The sequence below is a fragment of the Bombus pascuorum genome, unplaced genomic scaffold, assembly GCF_905332965.1.
Source record: "Bombus pascuorum unplaced genomic scaffold, iyBomPasc1.1, whole genome shotgun sequence".
NCBI classification, from domain to species: Eukaryota; Metazoa; Arthropoda; class Insecta; order Hymenoptera; family Apidae; genus Bombus; species Bombus pascuorum.
This window is the reverse complement of record NW_026869733.1, coordinates 264,512-292,223: the sequence shown is the minus strand read 5'-3', so window position 1 is coordinate 292,223 and position 27,712 is coordinate 264,512. Positions and strand designations below refer to the sequence as shown.

Below are 27,712 nucleotides of genomic sequence, written 5' to 3'. Positions count from 1 at the left end.
ATTTTTCTGATGTTTCTTGAAACATATGTAATAAATCAGTCGTTTTGGTATTCATAGATTTTCTATATTATACTCTAACATACTTCAATACATTTTTCTATATAATTGCACACTTACTCAAAATATAGAGCTTAAAAGACAAAATTATGCTGGTGACCCAACATCTTTGTAGTCGACTTTATATATGTCATCGTCACATAAAATTAAGAGGAAAGGGAGACATTCAATGGATACTTCAGTTCATACAGAAACAATTAGATGAAAAATCCCGCATTTATGCCCCTGACATGAACGGGACGATATTTTTTTCTCACTTTTTAATTATATTATCAGTTAATTTGATTTTTGTCAATGAACACTTACGCATCCTTTCGCATGCAAATCTTCCCTTATTTCTGTTTCTTTTAATATTAGTTTTCTTCAAGCTCTTACTTCGACAGTTACTTCATTCTTCTAATTGACTATAATATTTTAGGAAATTATTTGAAGAGTCTACTGATTGAAATTGATTTCTGAGCAAGTCAAGACTTTATAAATTCTTCGCCATGCTGCCACGGTAAGTCCGTTTCTTTTATCCACTCTTAATTGTAGAATGCGCTATTCCATTTAAAAAAGGTGATGAATTCCATTTATTCATTACCTTTCCTAATTATTATTTACAAATTTCAAATGCAAAAGACAAATTTCATGCTTGTTTAATTTTATATATAAATACTTCAGTATTTATATTAATTAACTAGATTCTATTGTGTTCAGTATTGTGCATGATGTTAATACTATACCAAGTGTTATAAGAACAAAATTATCTAAAATCTCAATTTTTTTATATTGCTATATATTTCTATATATCAATGTGATATGGAGCAAGGTATACCATGTTTGAAGTCATATTAACAGTTTAACCTTTTCAAAAGGAATAGATGATATTCATTATTGAAAAGGAAAGCAGTAGAAAACCATTACAATGGTATTTGATGCCGAACAGCTTGCATAATTCGTCGAATAGTTTTGATTCACATTGACGTCCTTGATCGGTTCTTATTTTCGAGGGTACGCCAAAACGTGGTATTGCATCACGATAATGTCTCTGTGTATATTGTTGATTGGTTAATATGTTTTTTGAATGTTACAACGGGCGTGGATATGTGCCTGGTGACCTTACATCGCTGGCAGGGGATACATTGCCGTGCCCTGTTTCGACAATGCTTGTTTATCGACGGCCAAACGAAACGCGTCGTCACCAAATTTTGCGTGGTGCGTATCCCTGGATGGGAAAGCCCGTGTAACGAATCAAATACATTGTATCGCAGAGATTTCGGAACATACGGTCACACAGTTTCACAAGCTATATCACAGTATATTTGTACGGCTTGGTCGGTAAATTGTAAAAATTCAGTTGAAACTCATAATTCTTTATTTCAATGATACATACAAAAGATTAAGTTTTGCATGGGAACCAATAAAAGAGTCGACAGAAGAAGAAGTAGATACAATTCTATGTGAAAACCATAACGAAACTATAGGACACCTGGGAGTACAAAAAACTTATCAAAGAATTGAAGAAAAATAGAAAATATCAGGATTAATGGAAAGGGTAGAGACTTGTATCAAAAATTGCGATGCATGTCAGAAGGAAAAGCTAACGCGAATTGGACTCAAGGAAATGCCAGTCATTTCAGATACACCTTTGCAAACAAACGATAAAATAGCAACGTTTAATATTTGTGTAAACAGTGCATTTCTCATATCTCATTCCGATTTGCCCCAATTTGCTACATTTTACGCAGAGATGCTTTGAGAGGACCGAACCTTTATTTGCTATAATAGTCTTTTCTGATTTATTTTACATTTGCGTCTTAACGTGCTGTGTAATCTGTAATTTGCAATACAAATATATACCGGGATATTTGACCATTTTCTTATGCGGAACGGATAGGGGCTATTGCCGGTGATAAGAAATCAGCGAGAATGTACGGAACTTTCAGTTACCACAGCAAACCATAATTCGATCGAAAATTTCCTGTAGCTTGGAATTAATTTTGGATGAATACATTCCCGTCGCGTAAATGAGGAGGCCATTGGCAAATGCTAACGCGCATAGGTTAAAGTCGCTATTCAGATGGAAGAGGCTCGAAGCACGACTAAAATACAAATTGAACAGGATGGAGGTGTTGAACGTTCCCTGTTGCAGACCGTTATTCACTCCGAAGACGATATTCGAGCTTGACATCCAATGAGACACATTTCGAAGATTGTGGACCAAATCACCTGAACTGCATGTTTAAAGAAACCGTATCGTATCAGCTTTTATAGCAAACCGCTCGATCGAAACATCTCAAAATCCCTTTCCAGGACTATGAGTAGAGTTTTGCTACCAGCAGACGCCTGTCACGAATTTTATTATGGCGTGGACCTTACTGTATTTGACCCGGAAGCCAAATTGCTGATCGGGAGGAATGGCAGCCTCTTTACAATGAAACGGTATGAGTCTCTGTATCACACTCTACACGCAGGGAGGGCGTGAGCCTATGGGGACTGGCAAACCCACGTTCCCGCAGCCAGGGGGACCGTCGGAACAAGCGTTCCGCTTACGTGAGTCCCTATGTACTCCACAAGGATGATCGCCGGGAGTATGCGTGCGCTTAAGTGCGGCCATGCTCTCTCTACGCGGTCATGGGTAGTAGCGCACCCACGATCCTGACGCGAATGAGGGGACCGCCGGGATAAATCCCTGGGCACAAAAGTGTCGCAGGTCCCCGCTTGCGAGCGTCCCTTCTTGGTCTGTTGAGAGCCCTGTTAGCAGGTCGCAGGTGCCAGCAGTGACGTGGTCGTACATCCACACGGTGGTCCCACCAGTGACATAAACTGGTACCACGGGCAGGATGAGTATTAGCCCGGAGGGAGTAGCGACCCCTCTGCTCGTCCGAAACTGGGTATGGACTCGTGGTGGCGTGGTTCATAGCCGAATGCTGGTTAGGCGGCCGGTCCCCCGGGTGCGAGCCTCCCCACTCGTACTCCGGAAACGGTTACGCCGGCGGGTGAGCAGCGTACCAACTGCTTCGGAACCGTCCCGGGAGACGGTAGGGCCTAAGGGAAGGTGGCCCCGTTTTACCTTAGACGAGCGAAAGCCCCTGCCAGGCCTAGCTAATAAAGGAAGCAAGTGCACTGGGTGCCTTGTGCGTCGGTCGGGCGTGATCCCGACCCCGATTGGTCCTGTCCGGGGACCCGGGCCCTGTATGAGTTTCTAATCGAGGTAAGGGTACCCGTTAAAGATACAAGGAGACTACCTGTATCACACTCTCAAAGACCTTACTAATGGATACTCTGCAAACAGCTAACTCGTTGATCTGTACCTGGCTGGATTTGGTTTGTTGGTTTGTTCTTATCCTTCCCCAGCAAGGAAACTACTTTCCCCATCTTCCATATCTTAGAAAAGTATGCTGGTCCAAGAGATCATTGAGCATCAAGGAGAAGAAGAATGTGCATCTTTGCGGGAGCTATAGCTATATCGGTACTGCGTTGAAGATATCGAAGCCTGATAACCTATCCCATTCAGCAACTTAAATTGAATCGTTAACGAATCTACCGATGTGAAATAATTCTCTGAGACATCGGAGCCGGAGCGGTTACTAGCCCTGTTTCCTCAGGTGAAGGTACAGACCCTGTTCCAGCGGCTCAACGAAAATCTGCATTTTCAAGATTATGAAATTTGGGAATCTGAGAAGATCATCATACACATTTCGGCGCACACTTCCAAAATTTGTCCCCAGTAGTCTTGTGGGATTCACGAAACTTTTCGCGCGGTAGAAAGGAGAACGGATAAAGAATGCTTCGCTACATACAAATAACAAATGCTGTTGGAACGAGTGATAAAAGTTTAACAAGTTTGAAGTGATGAAATAGCACGCAAGCACAATACTAATTAAAGACCTGTACAAAGAACAGTTTATAACTTGAAAGGAAGAAACGACACAAGATCGTGAATAACAGAAGCACGTGTTGCGTAGACGTTTATTCTTATTCTTGGCATGTCATCGCGTTACTAGTAAGTTCTGGGAAGCCGGCGGTACCGGAGACGTCACGAGGTGGACTTATTTGTCGACTTGGTACCAGTAACGATGTATCTTCTGTTCTGTCATACGAGGAGGTTATTCAACTATGGAAGACGGTGAGAATCGTCCGAAGAAAATTTGAGGGCGCCGATCAAGAGGTATAGCATTCGTCTTACTTGCGGAAACGTGGTTTTGGAATCTTTAATTCTCTGAGTGCAGAGAACTCGGGATCTATCAGAGGCCTTACTGATAAGCATTTTTATGGCTCTATATCCCTTGCCGTGTTCGATGACCGATGGGATAGAGTAACATAGAGTGCCGAAGCGCTTCTTCAGCCGATTTAAGGTGCGAAAGATTCGGTGTTTGTCTTGTAGCAATTTTAAAGATTATTATTATTTATGGTCTGGAGAACGATCTCTATGTTGTTACTGTTGTCTCAGTGGTCTTATCCCCGTGGGCAAAGATATCAAATTCTGACAGTTCGATGCATTGGCATTTTATTTTCAATATTTACAACATTTTTTAATACTCGAATAACATTCTTCCTCGTTTCATAAACATATTGTATCGGTTCTTTTGAACACTCACTTCGATCGTTTTCACTTTTCGGTTCTGGAAGTTGAGGCGATGATGTAAATTTCATGTGCGGTATAGGTACTGAAATTTGTGGATTTTGCAGGGATAAATTGTAAAATGGTTTGTGTTTAAATCTTTTTCCATCCCTTTCATATAGTGCCTGCATAAACTGTGTGCATCTCAGTTATAATATATTCATGTGATAAATTCAGTTTTTTTTTTTTTTATATATATGGTTTATTTTGGTTTTTACAATTTGTCATGAAGGACATTTGGTAAAGTGTTATATCTCATTGGTAATAAAAAAAATAAAATAAAAATAAATATAGCATGTGGGTGGCTACCCTCAGCAGGGTGCCAACTTCGTGTTTTCTAAGTTATATCTTTTATGATAAATTCAGTTTGTTAAAAATAATGTGTTTGTCAAAATTTGACATACCTGACCACAGCGATAATACATGCTACCACTGCCACGGCAAAATGATGTTTTGAATACTTCTTCTTCGTAGATAGGTACATGAACATATAAATAAGGAAACAACTGTGCCCAAAATAGATCTTCTACTTCTTGGAATGTCTTAGATCCGAAAAATTCGTGAGTCCAACCTGGACCAAAAAGTGCAACAGAAAGTCCTTCGTGTCGTATTTTTTGTAAAGCCTGTAGATTATAATGGTTTAATGAAATATTAAACGATATTATATTATATGCTACAATAAAATAAGTAATATTGTAATTACATATGATGAATTAAATCCACCACCGCCAGGACAACCTCTACCTCAAACATCAACTCCTACATATATATCATGAATATCTCGACTGTGAGTTTTTGCTAGTGCCAAACTGTTTTTCAATTTTGATTTCGTCCAGTTATAATTCAAGTAAATGGCATCGCAGTTTAAAAAGAAATCTCTGAAATATTGTACTTAGAACATTCAATAAAATTTACAAACAGAAACAATTGTAAAAGTATAAGAGTGTAATAAGCTTACATGTTTTTACTGTTAAGCTCATTTTGCCAATTTAATTTTCCTTCATTGGTTACGCTATCGTACCACATAATTTCAGAATTTCTAATTGCTTCATGAATATTTTCTGTTAGATATTTTACAAAATAAATTAAATTATTAACTTGCTCACTTTTAATGGTATTTTCAATATTTAATAACCAGCCATCAAACTTATAAAATTTTGCAACAAGTATTAGTGCATCTGCAAATCTTCTTACTTCTTCATGAGATTCAAGTATAACATCCCAGATACCTTCTCTTTCCGTAATTACAGTACCAAGAACTTTTACACCATGATTATGTGCTGCATTAATCCATCCAAAAGGGGGCACAGTTATGAAATGATGACTAAAATACACAAAAGTGTCAATAACACTCCAGTGATAAAATAGGTAAGAACCATAAGATTCTGATCCATATATAAATCTGAAAAATCACGGGTATATTATGTATAATATATGAATTAATAAATATAGTGATTTCTATTACCTGTCTTCTAGGTAGCCACCTTTCATATCATGACAGAGCAACGTTTTCGGATGTACTTCTCTATCCAATTTTTCTAACCGCGTTCTTCCTGCGCTTATTTCTAAACCACTGTACACATAATCAGTTGAATCTCGTAGTTCTCCAATTTCTGGCCATGGTTTCAAGTTACCCACGTTATCGAATAATTCTTTTAAGTTTTTGAAAGGTTGTGACTCTGTAACTTCCGTCCTCATCTCTCTGAATTATACTGTTCCACAGATCACTTTCAAATAGTTTTTAATTCATTAACTCAAACAAAGGTTTCTCTTCTTATTTTGGTTCACCGGAAACTTGTATATACATGCGAAGCAGATAGTGTTCCCATCTAACAGAACTGGCATATCAAATTACGTCTCATGATATAATACCATTATCTACCAACTGCTAATGGGCAAAAAGATGTTCATTTCTCTATCAAACAAAGTATACAAAATAAAATTATGAATTTATAATGCTCCTACATCAATGTTTATATGATTCTTTCGACTTTGAAAGTAATATTCTTATTTACGCAAGTATATATTCTTTAATATTTTGCAAAAATTATACCGAAACAAACAATTTGGAATAAACATAACTAAGTAAATACTTTAACTTTTTTTTATATTTAATTAAATATTTTATTTGATTTGAGTAGAATTTAACACCTAACCTTTACGTTTAAAATATTACTCTTTCTCATTCTCTCTTTCAATGTTATTTCTTCTGCTTCCGTTTTATGATATTTATGACATTTCTTAGTTCAGATATAAGTAACTTTTTCGTAATTTATAAAAAATGACACTCTTTTTAATTATCCTACACTATTAATCCATTACATGTCTTGTTGTAATTTAACTTTTAGCAACTTAAGATATGTGCATGTACAGAGTAATTTTCTTCCTAAGAATAATCATTTAATATTACGATGGCGCCCGTCAGATCGCTGATTCGGTGCGGAGAACTTCGGAGAAGTTGGTGGGCCCATATCTGTCAAGACCACTCACCTCACCTTCACGTGGAGCTCCCCGTCGTCCTGCATCGTTTCCGACCGGGGTAGGGTGCGAAAGAGTGAATGGCAAAGGAAACGAGGGCATGGCTCGTTAACCATACACACGAAGAATGATGATGATGGAGCAGAATAAAGATATTATTTACGGTGCAGGAGAGGGATACCGCAGTACCGGCGCAGTTGTGGGTGGTGAAGTGGGCCCCGGTGCGTCGTTAGCTAACGACCACGGCCGTTTGGGGGTGGACTGCCAGGCCCCCTTACGTGTTAATGCTACTGGTTCGGAAGATATAGAGATGGAGATGGATATAGAGCTAGAGATGGAGGTGGCTTCGGCAGAAGAGACCCCTCCGGGAGAAGAGAAAATGGCAGAGGCCAACAGCGAACGAAAAAAGGAAAAGAGGGTAGAGACGGAGAGGACTGTGGACAGAAGCGGAAGCAGCAGCCGAGGGGGAAAAGCACCATCGTCCCCGCCTGCGTCCAAGGCACCGGGAGTCTCTTCCTCCTCCTCCTCTCCGCCCCCAATTGACGATAGCGAGATCTTCCGAATCCCTAGGAAGGTAGGGGAAAAAGGGAAGTCTAGAGAGGGAGCACGATCTGGGGACAACTCTAGAGAGCAATCTAGATCGAGAAGAGGGTCGATGTCAGGTGCTCGGTCGGAGGACGATGAGTCGTGTGGATCAAGATCCACGATGGCCTCAGTCACATCCCGAGGAAAGAAGCGTAAGATAGTGATGGAGATAGACAGATGGTCAGACCAGCCAGGCGCAGGGCAAAGAAGACATGAGGTCGCGGATGGAGGCGCTTGAGAGGCAGGTCAGCGGCCTCGGCCCCTCTATTCTGGGAACCTTAAGGGGAGAAGTAAGGGCAATACTCGGGGAGTTAACGCAATCGAAACAAGCGGAGGGAATGGCCGGGAAAGCAGGCCAACTACAACAGATCCGCCAGGCGACCTACCCCCGACCTCCGCCCCCCCCCCCAACCTCAACCTCAGGGAATCGGGGGGACAGAGGAAACCGAATAGCAGACGGTGGTGTCCAGAAGGGCCAGAAGGAGGGCGAGAGAACCCGCACGGCTAGGAATGGGTTACAGAGCGCCTATCCCTATCACACCATCGGCGGCAGGAGCAGGAAGAACAGTAGTCCCAGCGGTGCTAACACCTCCTCTTCTCTCTGGTCGAAGGAGGAGGAGAAGAAGGAATAGAGGGAAAGGCATAAGCTACGCGCAAGTGGGGAATCGGTTGAAGTACTTGGGCCTAACCATTGATGACCAATGGTCCTTCCAGCCCCACTTTGAGAACCTCGCCCCGAAGGTGACAGCTGTGGCCAACGCCCTCTGCGGTATCACTGCGGTGGCACTCAGCGTTCCCACGACACGTCCAGTGTGGCGATACGACGAAGTTCAATGCTTTCACATATGTCTAACGTGGTAATCAGGTGTAGGATCGAGCATAATGGTTCACATACGCTTACGGGTGGTCATGTGGTCCAAAGAAATTAAATGCGAGATCATCACAAAGTTACCGAATTCAATCCAGGTATCGTTAGCACTATAGTCATAACATCTAACATAGTGTTATATATAAACAACATCAGTTATATCGAGTCCAACATTGGGAAAACCCAATATTCTAAATACACCCGAGGACGTGTGACAGTCGGGATGGCCGTGTCGAAGATGAAAAGACAACGGGGCCCTCCATTGGAATTACTTGGAAAACCTCAATACTGTAGCATTTACGAAATAATCCAGACACAGTCATTCGAAACTTGAGACAATGAGCTTAGGCTCGAGGCGACAACCGTTCGCCGAGCGTAGCCACGGTCACGGGATGAACGTTCCACCTAACAGAGAAGTGCCAGTATTATGAGACACACGTTGTGTTGACAATCAAACCTCGAGCAGGAGCAATGTCGCAGCTACGCGGGTCAGTTTAGCAACGGCAGCTGCAGTTTTGTTGGTATCCCCGGCCAATATTCAACAAAACGAACGCGATCGTAAGGAGAGAAAAGTTTTCATCAGTCTTTTATTTTTGCGATCTCCTTGGAGAATTACACATCGTCTTTACGTGCAGTATATACCGAGCGTCACAGCGAACGTTACTTTGTGCTTCAAAATATATTCTCAGTTTAACAAAGAGTTAGCTCGTGGACCGTGGATTCGTCATATCGAACCTAAGGTCATTGTCATTAGCGTCTAGTTACCGCAGCCACTTGTCAATCTTGTACTATCTATGTCTGTGATAATAAACGCTATCTCGATTGTACAACAATGATGAACAACCCAGGCGAAGATTCGTTACACGACCCTAACGCTAATCATAATAAGAACCCGACATATATATAATAATATTTGATAGAAAATAAGAAATAAATGGAAAATACGAAATAAAAAGTATAAGGAACAGATATTTTTCTTTCTAGCTATACTTCCAACATTAAAATATATATAGGGTGTTTGATTTCAAGAAATATATGCAAATTACTGAAACACTACCCACTGTATGAAAAAATGTTTAAGGCAAGAAATGAATAGTTTCAAAGGAAACATAATCTGGTATAATAATTTTCTCTGTATATGGCCATGTGCAAATCATATGATGACAAAATACGTTTTTTTTATTGAATCATATAGATTTAAATAAAGTAATTGATTCGTACCAACGTCCCCTACAAAAAGATACTAACCTATTTATGTCAAAAAGTAATTAGTTGAAGATACTTTAACTATAACAATTACGCGAAAGACACGAAAAGGTACTTTTGTTTTTACAATATCTTTGTTTTCCACATATTATATTTGACAAAAGGAACTTTGCTACTATGTCCTATACAACGATAGGTTTCTCACGCTCAAAATTGCATCCCATATGACCTGCTTCATATAAATCTATGGATGATATTCATAGCCCAGTCTTATACTTGAGATCGTCTCAAGAACAGTCTTCAGATGTCTTTTGATTTCATAACTGCGACTGAAGATTAATCTTAAGGTCGTGTCTTAAGGATTTGCTTAGTAAAGATCTTGTGAAATAAGAAAATCTCATATAACGTCAAAAGGCGCAAATAAGACCACCTTCATCCAAGTTCCCTTGATCGGGGACTTGAGGAAATCTTACTTTAAAATCGCCAATAACCGTAACCATCTTGACAAATCCAATGTTGTTAATTACACTGACTGCTGAGGAAATAGAAGCGAAAACGAATCAATGCGACGTATAGCCGGGAGCTACAGGAAAGACCAAGGCGCGTGAACAAATTGACGCGCGCTTATGGCTAACGAACAGAAAGCAGGGAATATTAGTAGCAAACTGATAACGTTCAAGTAATCGGTATATCTCGAGTGGCAAAGGTATATCATTGTGGGTGTGAGATCGCTGAGTTGGATATTAAGATTGAACAAAATGTTATATAGTAAATGACAACGTACATATTTTATAAACAGGGACGTACAATTGTTTAATGTAATGGTCGGGGGGTATCTATGTGTACTCTCTAAGTCACAAGTTAAGTAATTTCAAAGGAATATTAAACTGAGTTATTTAAGTTTCAATTCCAACGAAGCAAGAGTCTAATCCTTTTCCTTCATGCAAGCGAGAAAACGGGAATCCAAAACTAATGTAAAATAATGCCTAACATAATGCTAATGTCATGTACTATATCGTTACTGAAACTTTTATGCTTCCTGTATAGATAATTGTTTTATTACAAATATTAATAATAACTATTAATTAAATAGATATATATGTAGCAATGAGTACTATAGGTTTTATATATGAAGTATTAGATCGAACGAAATATGAAACATACACGGCATAGTACTCATTATAACATTTATAGCAAAACAATCGTCTACTCAGATTTCATTTTTTCAATTTATAAAAATATGAATTTATACAAACATCTGCACTCTACTTATCATTACTTCCACAACAACGTTCTCGCTCTAAAGTTCAGATTTTTGTATGAAACTGCGGTTAAACGTGACACCCACAATTTTCTTGCATTCTACTAAAATAGCACTTACTATAGTCTAGCTGGTAAACAAACGTGACAAAAGTGTAATCGACAAAGAATCATTTACAAGGTCGTTTCTCTATTTACCCTTTTACTACGTGCATTGTTTACGACATGAAAACGCGGCACACTTACAATTACACACCAGGACTATTATTATTCTGACTGCCAGTCATTTGGCTGATTCGTTTCCCATTCTTATCCACCATTCTCCGCTCGCCTTACACTCTCCCTCGTAAGTACTTTCTACCTGCATCGATCGTGAGTGAACCGCGCATTCATACACTAATTTCCTTCTTTCTTCCTGTCAGACTGTGTGAGAAACGAGAATGCACGTGTTTCAAATATTCATGTCTCGATGAAAAATATCCATGAGACTTGACATTAATTCAGATCTATTTTCAAAAATAATATTATAATTAGTTCTTTATTGATTATTCGACAAATTACCACGATTCTGCTTACCGTCCTCTTGTTCTAACGCAATCTAATAGGATAATAGTAAACTAATAGTAAAAGGGTAAACATAGTAACACGTTATGTACATAATAATAATATAAAACAATGATACGAATTCCTTAAAAGACATATCGGTCAATTCCATACATGGAAAAGTGCGAAATAGTAACGATCTTACAAATACTACTTTCTAAATTTAATCTGAAATTTACTATTATTTGTGTCGTATTGTTGTGTCTATTTTTATGGGTGCAATACATTTAATCAAAACGCACTAGAAACTAATACCGGTGTATTGTGTAAAGTTTGTTTCAATCAATGGTAATCGTGTTCTCCCCTTTTTTATCAGGAGGGAGGCGTCCATATTTGTGTTGGTCCGCTAGGAGGGGACCACATCCCTTCTGTTCCGTTTTCCTAGTCTTGTCGCTCGAGCTGGGGCGGCGGCGGTGCCACCCCCCCTGTTGCGCCTGGGTATCCTTTGTCGCTCCACTCTTGCTGGGTCGCGTTTCCTTTTCCTTTCTCTCTCCGCCCGCTCTTTTGCTAGCATCACTTGCTCACAGAAGGAGCGGACGGCGGTGTATTCCTGGTGCCCTCTCAACATGGCCTTCACGATCGCTTCTCGGGCTACGCTCTCGCCGATGTCGAGTTGCAAGACGCGGCGCTGGTCTGCCCATGCCGGGCATCGCTCCCACGTGTGTTGTACCGTATCCTCCTCTTCCTCGCATTGGTGACATATGGAGGTCACCTCCCGCCGGATCCGTAGTAGGTACTCACCGAACACTCCGTGACCTGTGAGCATCTGTGTCATACGGAATGTCAGCGGTACCCCGCCTTGTTCTCTCCATGTTTCCCAGTTGGGGAGCACGGCGCGAACAGCCCGGTGTTGCCGTGTAGTGTCTTCCTCGACCAGTTGAGAGCGCCATCGCTCCCATGTCTCCCGTTTGGCTTCTTCCCGTGCACTCGACGGTGGTCTGTTGTCGGGTGGTGGCGTCGTTGCGCGCCCGTCCAGGCGTGAGATCTTCCTTTTGTCGTATACCCTTCGAAGTGCGAGGGCTTGCAGCTCGAAGGGGGGGACGCGGCCAGCACGGTCGCCGTCGCGTATGACACCGTCCTGTAGCTTCTTGCTGTGCGGATGGCGGTCGTCCTTTGTAGCCTCCTTAGTAGTAGCCGGCTGCGCCGGCTCTCCATCATGTCTTCGGCCCACACTGGGGCTCCGTAGAGTACTCGGGATTTTACGACTCCCTCGTACAGTCGGCGAACGCCCACTCCCGCTCCACCCACGTTCGGCAGTAGGCCGCATAGGGCGTTGGCCGCGGCAGTCACCCTTGGGACCAGTTGTTCAATGTGCGGCTCGAAGGTCCACTGGCTGTCGATGATGAGACCCAGGTACCTCATCTGGTGTCCCACCGGCACTTCCTCTCCGTTGATATTGATGGACAGTCCGGTTGGTGGTGGTTCTCTTCGTCGCCGGTCGAAGAACCCCAGGGCTTCCGATTTGGTTGGTGACACGCTCAGTCCGAGTCTCCTGATAGCGTTCACGGTTTAAGTACACGGTCGTAAGCGGTGTTCCAGAGGATTGGGCCTAGTACTGACCCCTGCGGTACACCGCACTCGACCGGTTTCCTCGTTTCCCCATCCTTGGTGTTGTATATGATCCACCTGTCGCAGAGGTATGCCCTAATAACCCTTACGAGGTACTCCGGTATCTCGTAGTAGTTCAGGGCTTCTAAGATTCTTGCCCATGGGATGGAGTTGAAGGCGTTAGTTATGTCTAGTGAGACCGCTATCGCCACTCCTTCCTGGGAGACCATATCCTCCACCTTAGAGCATACCCGTCTCACCGCGTCCACTGTCGAGCGTCCTCGGCGGAACCCGTACTGGCTGTCGTGCCACCCAGGCTCTCGTCGCTCCATATGAGCCTCTAGACGCGCTGCAATTATCCTTTCCAGGAGCTTGCCCACCTCGTCCAGCAGGCTTATCGGCCTGTATGCGGACGGCGAATCTAGCGGACGACTCTCCTTTCGTAGCAGGACCAGTCTCGCTGTTCGCCATGCCCGTGGGTACATGCCGTCCTTCAGGCATCTATCAAATAGTGTCGCAGGCGGGGAGCCATTATATTTATCGTCTCTGCCCATACTCGGCCTGGGATTCCGTCCGGGCCTGGTGCCACGTCGCGGGCTGCTGTCCTCTTCGTCGCTTCTAATAGCTCTTCCTCGGTGACATGCAGCTCCTCACTCCACTCCGTTGTCGTCGTTGCCACTTCGTCGTTATCGTTGGGTGTGGTGGAGGGGTGGGACGTTTCTGGCTGCCCTGCACTGTCGTCCTGTCTGGGGAACAAGGTCCCAACGACCTTGTCCAGTAGCATCGGATCCATGTTTGTTGTTATCGGGGGAGCCGAGGTACGCAGTTTGTGCGTCACTACTTTATACGGCCGCCCCCATGGGTCAGACTCGACCGCGTCCACGAGTTCCGTCCAGGACCGCGCTTTGGCCATCTTAATCTCCCGTTGGAAGGTACGTCTTGCCTCCCTGTATTTCTCGTATGTGTGGGAGATCTCTTCCTCGTCGCGAGTTTGTCTGCGACGCTGTGCCTGTGCGAATCTTCTGCGGGCTCTGTTGCAGCTCTCTCGCAACTCCGCGATCTCTGGTGTCCACCAGTAGACTCCTTTGTTCAAATGTCCACTGCTCGGGTTGGAGCGCGGCATCGAGGCATTGCACGCCGCGTTCATGTATTTACGGAGGTCTTTCGCTTCCTCGTCGATACTACTGGTTGCGCTCGTGCATTGGGCGTCCCAGCTCCAGGCCGAGACGATGGCTGCCGCCTGTAGCATCTGTTTGTTCCTCTCCTTCAGGCGCCATCTGGGTGGCGTTGGGCCGGGGTGGTTCGTTCCTCTTCGAGGGCTGTTGGTGTCCCCCCTGTCGATGGCCAGTTCCATCCTTATGTAGAGGGGATTGTTGGATTCTGACTCTGGAGTAAGAAAATTTTCTACCGCATGGAGTTTCCATGGACTTGGTTTGGCTTTTTAATTATTTCTTGGAATAACAGAGCTTCAAATTAATGATGTATCTTCTCTTGATTCATCGGTGAGTAGCGGTACTGCCTAGTATATGTTACAATTTCGTTTGTTATATAAATCGAATGGTACATTCTTCATTCGTTATACCTTACAACTTCCGCAAGTAATAATTTCCTTCATTATTCGGAATTACAATGATGTTCCAAGAGGACAACTTTGGTAGGACAAGTATCTGTAGATACAGTAATATAATCTCAATTTGACCCACCAAAATTGTATCTGTAGATACAGTAATATAACATCTGCCATAATACATTGCCGAATATTAATTGTCATTTACTATATGCATATTATTGGGCTTTTATTAAAACGTTTCGTCAGTGGCTTGCCTGGACAAACATTGAATCTTTGAAAAGTAACTAAGCAGGAACGTTTAAATCTTTCTGATTGAAACGTTATATTTATGTAAAGATAAATTCCCTCTACGATCGATAAATAGCAAATAAAAGTAATAAACAAAAAATAAAATTGTATTTGTAAATAACAATTAATCTCGTTACATTAATACACGTTGTCTTTCGACTTGTTCAAACAACAAATAATTCGTTTCCGCTTCTTATTTAAACTGTCCGAAAATTTATTCAATAATATCCAACATTACTCTCAACCAAACAAATCCTGTTTGAAATATTCTTGAATCAATAAATAATTCGAGAATATAATTGGCTTTATAGATTAAAATGAACTATTCTCTATATACAAGAATAGTATCTCGCACATCATCATGATCCAATATACTTTTCTTCCTTAGTTTCTCTTTAGTTATTGTTGTTGGAAATACTCGCAGGACATATGGAAGCAATTATCACTTGTAGTTTATGATTCGCACGGTCAATTTCTATGAAATCCATTAGGCGAATAGAGGGTGATTAAAAACTGGAAACGATAGAAGATTTCAGATATTGTAGACATTTCCCATCATCGTCTCCGCTTATTATAAGTATTTTCGATAGGATAATTGAATTTAGCTGTGAAGCTCCTGTACTGCAATACCCGGATTTTGAAAAAACATTCACATTAATAACAGACGCAAGTAACGAAGGATTAGGAGCAATACTCTCCCAAGACGGACATCCATGCTATTACATATCCCGAACCTTGAACCCTCCTGAGAAAAACTATTCCACAACCGAAAAAGAGTTATTGGCGTTAGTATGGTCGATCAAAAGACTGAGACAATATTTACTTGGTAGAAAATTTAAGATTCAAAGTGATCGTCAAGCTTTGAAATGGCTAAAAAATGTTAAGGATCCCTCATCGAGACTCATGCGATGGCGTTTGAGACTCGAGGAGTATGATTATGAAATAGAATACAAAAAGGGAAGGGAAAACACAGCTGCAGATGCTCTGTCCCGACTGTATCTTATCACCAATGACAAAGTTCAATCCGATTTAGAAAACCCGAACTATTACGACGAATGTGTCGACTGGAAAACAAACATCACCCCAGCTCCAATAACTCAAAAGACTAACAGACCACACTTTAAACAAATTACAAAGACCGAATTAGGAGACTTCAACCAACAGCACTGGTTGCATCAATTAACTAAACACTTTATTAACCAGACTGGACACTTGCATATAGGGATAAATGACAATAGCTTTAGCACACTAGAAAAAATGAACATTCAACTCATGTTAAGGTTTCTAACGACTAGATTCCCTCAAATTAAATTGGTATTTGGACAAGATCCGCCGGTAGACTACGATAACGAACAAAAACAAACTATCATAATTTTACTATCAGTATTTTTTTATTTTTATATCTTTATATCTTTTATATTTCTGTATTTATGTATTCTTAAACGTTTTCTATAATTCTATATTCAAATAAAGTATTCAAGTATAAAAAGAAGGATACGAATAGGAATGGCAACGCATGCAACAGTACGTGAATGTTACGCGTGCGCCAGATAACCAGGGGAGATTGTATAGGAATCGGGAGTTCGTTGGACAAAGAGAACGTTTTTTAGAACTACGTTATTTTTATGTAAACTATATACCAAAGAATTCCAAAAAAGAAATAAATAAAATCGGGTAACTGATTAGTTACCCGAAGAAAAATAGAAAAACATCTGCTAAAGGAAATGGCGCAATCAACCTGCGAACCCAAGGTTGCGACGATTGGCGTTAATAGTTGGGCGTTAACAGATTGGCGCTAACAGCATGACATAAACAATTTCAAATTGGAGTTCAACCGCTAACCGCGACGAGTCCACGGTGATTTTTACTCCTTTCTATACGCAGGCGGCACGTTATAAATAGAGATCTCACTCCGCTGGTCTGATGTTTTTAATTATATTTTTAATACAGCGCTTATCGCATTGAGAGCAGCATCATGGCCATTTGTAAGCATTCGTTGGTAAAGGCATGCAGTACATCATTTAAATCCGTCATAATAAAAAGGAGAACGCATGATTACATACATTTCGTAATAAAGATAATAAAAAGAGACTCACCATACCAACATAAGAGAAGATTTATAATGATTTACCTTACAGGAGAATAGGTTTATTTGAATAACACGAAATCCATGCACAAGGTTTTGGAGATCCAGAGACTTTGAAGACCCTAAAAAATTAAAGCAAGTTAGATGAATGCAAAAATTAAAATTTAAACGTGATCATGTTATAAGAGTATCGTATTGAATTATATATTTAATGTAAACAATTAAGTTAAAATGTTACAATATTTTGTCATTATTTGTTTGAATTTCATCAAATGCTTTTAAATAAGAAAATTTTGATAAAAACAAGTAACTTACAGAGTTAAAATAAAAAATTGTATTATCTTTATAGCGTAATTTATTGATAGGTTATAAATGAATTTATAGCCATAATATTCAGAATTTTGCAAAATATTCTCAAGATATATCTTCTTTCACTTGCTAAAACTTTCTAATGGATTGTTATCTAACATACATGATTAAAGCACACTCTTCTGTTAATCATTGATCGATCAAATTGATCCAGTTCTTAAAATCTTAACGAATTCCATAATCAATGTTTCACAATATATAGAAAAAAATAATTTTGAAGCGATCTGATCTATATAAAAAAAGAACATTCTCGAGTTTAACATTGCAATGTTGTAATATTTTTACATTTATAAAAGAAACGTTGACATATTTAAACAAAATAAACCATCAGCGCTTCATATATTTTGGATTATTAAAATATAATTTTGTTTGATACAATTCTTGGAGGGTCAAAAGTTTTTAAAATGAATGAAAGTGATGTGTATTATTGTACATTTAATAATAACAATAAGTATATATATAATCACTGGTTGACATCGTTATTCGATTCGCTCGGTTTATTTCCTGTTTTTTTTTACATTCGATTTTAGCACCAGCTTTTTTAAAACTCTGGCAATTAGTTAACAGAATGTGATTTAATCATGGAATAGGTCCATTTATTTTGCTTGTAATCCGAATAATTTCAATCGTTCGAGTAATTTTGTGTTTTTCAAGTATCTCCAAAGCAGTTCAAGTACTTTTCAATTATTCAAGTTCGTCCCCTCCCCCCGTTTTTCAAGTATGTATTCATTTTCCAGAAACATTGATTCAATAATACTTGCCGCTACTGCGTTTTGATTTTTAATTGTGAATTTTTGGAGTTACCGGCACTCGATTAGTTTTTCAAGTTAAAACGTCTCTTATATTATCATCACTTTTTACACGTTATTTGCTATTAGAGTTATTTGCTATGACGTTGAGATTAAAGTGGACTTACTTTGTAAATTCTTTTGATATTAATATAACGTTTCGTTTCAATATTAAATTGTTGCAATCTATTTTGATAAATTTTACCGTCACAAGCTAACGACACAGCGGGTCCCGCTTGTCCACCCACGTCTGCGCCGGTACTGGGGTATCCCTCCCCTGCACCGTAAACTTCATTATTTATATTTTCCGACATATCATAATTATCTTCATCGTCAAGGGTTTGTTTGACCAGCACGGTCGCCGTCGCGTATGACACCGTCCTGTAGCTTCTTGCTGTGCGGATGGCGGTCGTCCTTTGTAGCCTCCTTAGTAGTAGCCGGCTGCGCCGGCTCTCCATCATGTCTTCGGCCCACACTGGGGCTCCGTAGAGTACTCGGGATTTTACGACTCCCTCGTACAGTCGGCGAACGCCCACTCCCGCTCCACCCACGTTCGGCAGTAGGCCGCATAGGGCGTTGGCCGCGGCAGTCACCCTTGGGACCAGTTGTTCAATGTGCGGCTCGAAGGTCCACTGGCTGTCGATGATGAGACCCAGGTACCTCATCTGGTGTCCCACCGGCACTTCCTCTCCGTTGATATTGATGGACAGTCCGGTTGGTGGTGGTTCTCTTCGTCGCCGGTCGAAGAACCCCAGGGCTTCCGATTTGGTTGGTGACACGCTCAGTCCGAGTCTCCTGATAGCGTTCACGGTTTAAGTACACGGTCGTAAGCGGTGTTCCAGAGGATTGGGCCTAGTACTGACCCCTGCGGTACACCGCACTCGACCGGTTTCCTCGTTTCCCCATCCTTGGTGTTGTATATGATCCACCTGTCGCAGAGGTATGCCCTAATAACCCTTACGAGGTACTCCGGTATCTCGTAGTAGTTCAGGGCTTCTAAGATTCTTGCCCATGGGATGGAGTTGAAGGCGTTAGTTATGTCTAGTGAGACCGCTATCGCCACTCCTTCCTGGGAGACCATATCCTCCACCTTAGAGCATACCCGTCTCACCGCGTCCACTGTCGAGCGTCCTCGGCGGAACCCGTACTGGCTGTCGTGCCACCCAGGCTCTCGTCGCTCCATATGAGCCTCTAGACGCGCTGCAATTATCCTTTCCAGGAGCTTGCCCACCTCGTCCAGCAGGCTTATCGGCCTGTATGCGGACGGCGAATCTAGCGGACGACTCTCCTTTCGTAGCAGGACCAGTCTCGCTGTTCGCCATGCCCGTGGGTACATGCCGTCCTTCAGGCATCTATCAAATAGTGTCGCAGGCGGGGAGCCATTATATTTATCGTCTCTGCCCATACTCGGCCTGGGATTCCGTCCGGGCCTGGTGCCACGTCGCGGGCTGCTGTCCTCTTCGTCGCTTCTAATAGCTCTTCCTCGGTGACATGCAGCTCCTCACTCCACTCCGTTGTCGTCGTTGCCACTTCGTCGTTATCGTTGGGTGTGGTGGAGGGGAGGGACGTTTCTGGCTGCCCTGCACTGTCGTCCTGTCTGGGGAACAAGGTCCCAACGACCTTGTCCAGTAGCATCGGATCCATGTTTGTTGTTATCGGGGGAGCCGAGGTACGCAGTTTGTGCGTCACTACTTTATACGGCCGCCCCCATGGGTCAGACTCGACCGCGTCCACGAGTTCCGTCCAGGACCGCGCTTTGGCCATCTTAATCTCCCGTTGGAGGGTACGTCTTGCCTCCCTGTATTTCTCGTATGTGTGGGAGATCTCTTCCTCGTCGCGAGTTTGTCTGCGACGCTGTGCCTGTGCGAATCTTCTGCGGGCTCTGTTGCAGCTCTCTCGCAACTCCGCGATCTCTGGTGTCCACCAGTAGACTCCTTTGTTCAAATGTCCACTGCTCGGGTTGGAGCGCGGCATCGAGGCATTGCACGCCGCGTTCATGTATTTACGGAGGTCTTTCGCTTCCTCGTCGATACTACTGGTTGCGCTCGTGCATTGGGCGTCCCAGCTCCAGGCCGAGACGATGGCTGCCGCCTGTAGCATCTGTTTGTTCCTCTCCTTCAGGCGCCATCTGGGTGGCGTTGGGCCGGGGTGGTTCGTTCCTCTTCGAGGGCTGTTGGTGTCCCCCCTGTCGATGGCCAGTTCCATCCTTATGTAGAGGGGATTGTTGGATTCTGACTCTGGAGTAAGAAAATTTTCTACCGCATGGAGTTTCCATGGACTTGGTTTGGCTTTTTAATTATTTCTTGGAATAACAGAGCTTCAAATTAATGATGTATCTTCTCTTGATTCATCGGTGAGTAGCGGTACTGCCTAGTATATGTTACAATTTCGTTTGTTATATAAATCGAATGGTACATTCTTCATTCGTTATACCTTACAACTTCCGCAAGTAATAATTTCCTTCATTATTCGGAATTACAATGATGTTCCAAGAGGACAACTTTGGTAGGACAAGTATCTGTAGATACAGTAATATAATCTCAATTTGACCCACCAAAATTGTATCTGTAGATACAGTAATATAACATCTGCCATAATACATTGCCGAATATTAATTGTCATTTACTATATGCATATTATTGGGCTTTTATTAAAACGTTTCGTCAGTGGCTTGCCTGGACAAACATTGAATCTTTGAAAAGTAACTAAGCAGGAACGTTTAAATCTTTCTGATTGAAACGTTATATTTATGTAAAGATAAATTCCCTCTACGATCGATAAATAGCAAATAAAAGTAATAAACAAAAAATAAAATTGTATTTGTAAATAACAATTAATCTCGTTACATTAATACACGTTGTCTTTCGACTTGTTCAAACAACAAATAATTCGTTTCCGCTTCTTATTTAAACTGTCCGAAAATTTATTCAATAATATCCAACATTACTCTCAACCAAACAAATCCTGTTTGAAATATTCTTGAATCAATAAATAATTCGAGAATATAATTGGCTTTATAGATTAAAATGAACTATTCTCTATATACAAGAATAGTATCTCGCACATCATCATGATCCAATATACTTTTCTTCCTTAGTTTCTCTTTAGTTATTGTTGTTGGAAATACTCGCAGGACATATGGAAGCAATTATCACTTGTAGTTTATGATTCGCACGGTCAATTTCTATGAAATCCATTAGGCGAATAGAGGGTGATTAAAAACTGGAAACGATAGAAGATTTCAGATATTGTAGACATTTCCCATCATCGTCTCCGCTTATTATAAGTATTTTCGATAGGATAATTGAATTTAGCTGTGAAGCTCCTGTACTGCAATACCCGGATTTTGAAAAAACATTCACATTAATAACAGACGCAAGTAACGAAGGATTAGGAGCAATACTCTCCCAAGACGGACATCCATGCTATTACATATCCCGAACCTTGAACCCTCCTGAGAAAAACTATTCCACAACCGAAAAAGAGTTATTGGCGTTAGTATGGTCGATCAAAAGACTGAGACAATATTTACTTGGTAGAAAATTTAAGATTCAAAGTGATCGTCAAGCTTTGAAATGGCTAAAAAATGTTAAGGATCCCTCATCGAGACTCATGCGATGGCGTTTGAGACTCGAGGAGTATGATTATGAAATAGAATACAAAAAGGGAAGGGAAAACACAGCTGCAGATGCTCTGTCCCGACTGTATCTTATCACCAATGACAAAGTTCAATCCGATTTAGAAAACCCGAACTATTACGACGAATGTGTCGACTGGAAAACAAACATCACCCCAGCTCCAATAACTCAAAAGACTAACAGACCACACTTTAAACAAATTACAAAGACCGAATTAGGAGACTTCAACCAACAGCACTGGTTGCATCAATTAACTAAACACTTTATTAACCAGACTGGACACTTGCATATAGGGATAAATGACAATAGCTTTAGCACACTAGAAAAAATGAACATTCAACTCATGTTAAGGTTTCTAACGACTAGATTCCCTCAAATTAAATTGGTATTTGGACAAGATCCGCCGGTAGACTACGATAACGAACAAAAACAAACTATCATAATTTTACTATCAGTATTTTTTTATTTTTATATCTTTATATCTTTTATATTTCTGTATTTATGTATTCTTAAACGTTTTCTATAATTCTATATTCAAATAAAGTATTCAAGTATAAAAAGAAGGATACGAATAGGAATGGCAACGCATGCAACAGTACGTGAATGTTACGCGTGCGCCAGATAACCAGGGGAGATTGTATAGGAATCGGGAGTTCGTTGGACAAAGAGAACGTTTTTTAGAACTACGTTATTTTTATGTAAACTATATACCAAAGAATTCCAAAAAAGAAATAAATAAAATCGGGTAACTGATTAGTTACCCGAAGAAAAATAGGAAAACATCTGCTAAAGGAAATGGCGCAATCAACCTGCGAACCCAAGGTTGCGACGATTGGCGTTAATAGTTGGGCGTTAACAGATTGGCGCTAACAGCATGACATAAACAATTTCAAATTGGAGTTCAACCGCTAACCGCGACGAGTCCACGGTGATTTTTACTCCTTTCTATACGCAGGCGGCACGTTATAAATAGAGATCTCACTCCGCTGGTCTGATGTTTTTAATTATATTTTTAATACAGCGCTTATCGCATTGAGAGCAGCATCATGGCCATTTGTAAGCATTCGTTGGTAAAGGCATGCAGTACATCATTTAAATCCGTCATAATAAAAAGGAGAACGCATGATTACATACATTTCGTAATAAAGATAATAAAAAGAGACTCACCATACCAACATAAGAGAAGATTTATAATGATTTACCTTACAGGAGAATAGGTTTATTTGAATAACACGAAATCCATGCACAAGGTTTTGGAGATCCAGAGACTTTGAAGACCCTAAAAAATTAAAGCAAGTTAGATGAATGCAAAAATTAAAATTTAAACGTGATCATGTTATAAGAGTATCGTATTGAATTATATATTTAATGTAAACAATTAAGTTAAAATGTTACAATATTTTGTCATTATTTGTTTGAATTTCATCAAATGCTTTTAAATAAGAAAATTTTGATAAAAACAAGTAACTTACAGAGTTAAAATAAAAAATTGTATTATCTTTATAGCGTAATTTATTGATAGGTTATAAATGAATTTATAGCCATAATATTCAGAATTTTGCAAAATATTCTCAAGATATATCTTCTTTCACTTGCTAAAACTTTCTAATGGATTGTTATCTAACATACATGATTAAAGCACACTCTTCTGTTAATCATTGATCGATCAAATTGATCCAGTTCTTAAAATCTTAACGAATTCCATAATCAATGTTTCACAATATATAGAAAAAAATAATTTTGAAGCGATCTGATCTATATAAAAAAAGAACATTCTCGAGTTTAACATTGCAATGTTGTAATATTTTTACATTTATAAAAGAAACGTTGACATATTTAAACAAAATAAACCATCAGCGCTTCATATATTTTGGATTATTAAAATATAATTTTGTTTGATACAATTCTTGGAGGGTCAAAAGTTTTTAAAATTAATGAAAGTGATGTGTATTATTGTACATTTAATAATAACAATAAGTATATATATAATCACTGGTTGACATCGTTATTCGATTCGCTCGGTTTATTTCCTGTTTTTTTTTACATTCGATTTTAGCACCAGCTTTTTTAAAACTCTGGCAATTAGTTAACAGAATGTGATTTAATCATGGAATAGGTCCATTTATTTTGCTTGTAATCCGAATAATTTCAATCGTTCGAGTAATTTTGTGTTTTTCAAGTATCTCCAAAGCAGTTCAAGTACTTTTCAATTATTCAAGTTCGTCCCCTCCCCCCGTTTTTCAAGTATGTATTCATTTTCCAGAAACATTGATTCAATAATACTTGCCGCTACTGCGTTTTGATTTTTAATTGTGAATTTTTGGAGTTACCGGCACTCGATTAGTTTTTCAAGTTAAAACGTCTCTTATATTATCATCACTTTTTACACGTTATTTGCTATTAGAGTTATTTGCTATGACGTTGAGATTAAAGTGGACTTACTTTGTAAATTCTTTTGATATTAATATAACGTTTCGTTTCAATATTAAATTGTTGCAATCTATTTTGATAAATTTTACCGTCACAAGCTAACGACACAGCGGGTCCCGCTTGTCCACCCACGTCTGCGCCGGTACTGGGGTATCCCTCCCCTGCACCGTAAACTTCATTATTTATATTTTCCGACATATCATAATTATCTTCATCGTCAAGGGTTTGTTTTATCGTGTGTTGGTGCCTTCTCGTCTTGGTGCCACTCACTCTTTCGCACCCTACCCCGGTCGGGACCGATGCAGGGTGACGGGAAGCCCCACGTGAAGGTGAGGTGAGTGGTCTTGACAGATATGGGCCCACCAACTTCTCCGAAGTTCTCCGCACCGGATCAGCGATCTGACGGGCGCCACAGCGCCGACCAGCCGCCACCCGACTATAGGTGAACATCAGATACATCGGGGTTTCTCAGGGCATGATGCTACGCACTGAGAACCCATACCCGCCTCGTGCTCCCCATGTGAAGTGTGTATCTATGTGAAGTCCAAGGTGTTTGACTTGCCTTGTTTGTGTTATTTGCGTGCCGTTCAGGAAGATGTTTGGTGTTATCTGTTTTCTCAATGTGAATGTGATGTGGTTGCATTTGTTAGGGTTAGCTTTGACAATAGTTGACATGTACAGTGATTCACGAACATGAGTTTGGATCTTATTAAATTTACTTTATAATATAACAGTATTTGAATTTATATTTATTTTTTTAAACTCTTTTTAAACAGTTTCTAGAGGTTCAATTTCGAAAAACGCCCAAACACGTGTTCGTTTCGTGTGTGTGTGTACACATACATATACATATATATATGTCGGAGATGAAAGGACACCGCCCCCCCCTCCCCGTTGGAATTATTTGGAAAAGCCTCAATACTGTAGCATCTACGAAATAACCCAGACACAGTCATTCGAAACTTGAGACAATGAGTTTAGGCTCGAGGCGACAACCGGTCGCCGAGCGTAGCCACGGTCACGGGATGAACATTCCACCTAACAGAGATATAAAGTAACATAGCTTTCCTTTAAAGAATTGGCAGTACAGACACTTGACAATAAGACATTCCAACAGCCCCGCAGCTCGCCACACACAGACCCCATTCTTTGGGCCAGATGATCGCCAGATGCCGATGCATCGTTTACAGTTTATGTTCAGATAACCTGAGGAACCGTTACAAATCTTAGGACTTAGTTAACTAAAGTCCTTCAGATTGACAAACAGTCTTTATTCTATCAGCCTGTAAATCTGTCGCCTATTGCGGGAAGTTATGGGAAAGCCTGATTTGGTCACGTACGACGTTGCCTGCTAGGAACTCTCTCTCTAGGGCGGCTAGCATCCTTTTCTAACCGCCAACATAGAAATTGACCAATTAACAGCAGCGTCTATTTCCCTCACCCTCCGAGTGGAGGCTTTCTTTGACGAATCCGATGATCTCGTGCCCTTAGGCACAACCCATCATAGTTTTCCTCTGCAGCGTCATCGCGACGGAAAGTCATTCTTTTCTGGTAACCTGATTAGCTAAGAGTCAATCAAGCGTTCCTAGTATCACGAGTAGTAAGTTGAGTCCGACTTAGACTTTGAAGCAAAGTATATTCGTTATCCCGTTGACCGTGGATTCGCTATATCGAACCTAGGGCCATTGTCATTAGCGTCCAGCTACCGCGTCCGATTGTCAATCTTGTATCAGCCATACTTGTGTAATAAATATCTGTGCGACAACCATGAACCACACTGGTGAAGATTCATTATACGCCCCTACCGTCAACCCGAGATATACATATAACTAGTTTCGTTATTCCAGATTTATGAGAATTAACAAATTCTTCGAATGAAATTATTTTAGCTGTTTAATAAATTGTGCATCAAAAAATTGCTTGTATAAATTAAAGAACGTTTCTAGCAGCAGTATTTATTTAGTATATATATGTATATATATATATATATATACTACATATATACTATATACTATATACTATATATATATACATAATTAAATGATAATATGTAAAATACCGATAATATTATTAGCAATAGATTAGGCTGTCGCAAAAGTTTCTTTCGTTTCATTCAAAATTCAGTAAAATAATATAAAACAGAAAATGTTGTGCATCAATTATTTCCTTATAAAACGAAAGAAACTTTTCGGACAACCTAATATTATATACGTTATACGTAACATTTTCAAATTCCATTGCTACTATCATAAGATATGACTATCATGACTTATCGATAAACAGTATTTCAAATAATGCGATGACCTGATAAGAGTTACCGTATTCCTATTTTTGAAAGCACTTTTACAGCGGTATAGAAAGAAATTTACAAAATTGTATTGTAGTATATTAGAGGTTCGCGATACCAACTATGTTAATGATTGTGTTTTACAAATGATTAACATTATTATGATTAATATATGATTTCCTTTTTAGGAACCTGTTTCAATCCAGTCCGAAGGATTTAATTTTAATCCCAATACTAGACCATCGTTCCGTTTTAGTGTTTATGAATTTAAGTATCTACAAAATATAAAATTATTTTACACATTAATAGCAGGATCTTTTTTCCATAAAAAAATGTGTTGCCATGTGTTGTTTTAGTGCACCTACTCAAGTACAACGAGATACTGCGTCTACTCGAGTGCAACGAAATACTGCGTCTACTCTAGTACAACAAAATACTGCCACCATCAATTACCGCCCAATGATCAGTCCCACTCGATTACTCAATCCACGAAAGATCAGGAAAGCTTTTAGAAGATTAAAATAGGAGTCAAGTAACGGCATTCTTTTTATACAGTTGCTCATGAAGGTATTCATATTCTTGCAGAAGACACCTTTTATGAATATACTATATGTCTTGAAAGAAACATTTTGAAATGTCATTAGTATTGTAACAAAATCCGATTGTCATAGCTATATTGGTAAAGTTTTTAGCAAATCTGAAAATATACATAGATATTACAAAACACCTAACACAAGTATGCAGATATTTTGTAGAAATCAATAAAGTATTTAAACAGTCATTTAACATTTCATCAAACATTTTCCATATGTATGAAATAAATATCTACTGGAACCACTTTTGAGATTTTTTCTAGGCATACCAAGGAGGCTATTAATGCTGTGTGCTAATCTTTATTAAATATATGTTTGTAAATAACTTTTATGTATATTTTCAGATTGGTTTTTGGCTTTTCTATCATAAAAATAGTAGTTGCAAAATACTTTTATGAGCCATTGTATCTATTTCATACAATCGTGAGAAAACAAGTCGAAGACGCTTCGTT

At 40.1% G+C, this 27,712-nt stretch overlaps 2 protein-coding genes and 1 long non-coding RNA gene across 3 annotated transcripts; all 3 read right to left on the bottom strand.

Moving 5' to 3' along the window:
* Positions 1–4,539: 4,539 nt before the first annotated feature.
* LOC132915691 (uncharacterized) lies at positions 4,540–5,684 on the bottom strand. The gene is made up of 4 exons (XR_009659938.1): positions 5,622–5,684; positions 5,367–5,541; positions 5,068–5,286; positions 4,540–4,788 (listed from the first exon to the last, which is right to left on the bottom strand). It is a non-coding gene; the product is annotated as an uncharacterized LOC132915691 (long non-coding RNA).
* An 8,020-nt stretch (positions 5,685–13,704) lies between these two features.
* LOC132915683 (uncharacterized) lies at positions 13,705–14,565 on the bottom strand. Its single transcript, XM_060975512.1, has one exon. The coding sequence runs from the start codon at positions 14,563–14,565 to the stop codon at positions 13,705–13,707; it is 861 nt and encodes a 286-aa protein (XP_060831495.1).
* Positions 14,566–19,656: 5,091 nt separating this feature from the next.
* On the bottom strand, positions 19,657–20,517 carry LOC132915682 (uncharacterized). Its single transcript, XM_060975510.1, has one exon. The coding sequence runs from the start codon at positions 20,515–20,517 to the stop codon at positions 19,657–19,659; it is 861 nt and encodes a 286-aa protein (XP_060831493.1).
* Positions 20,518–27,712: the final 7,195 nt, after the last annotated feature.

Excerpts from the sequence above, each read along its gene's own strand:
- LOC132915683 (XM_060975512.1), bottom strand. The coding sequence starts at position 14,565 with ATGGAACTGGCCATCGACAGGGGGGACACCAACAGCCCTCGAAGAGGA.
- LOC132915682 (XM_060975510.1), bottom strand. The coding sequence starts at position 20,517 with ATGGAACTGGCCATCGACAGGGGGGACACCAACAGCCCTCGAAGAGGA.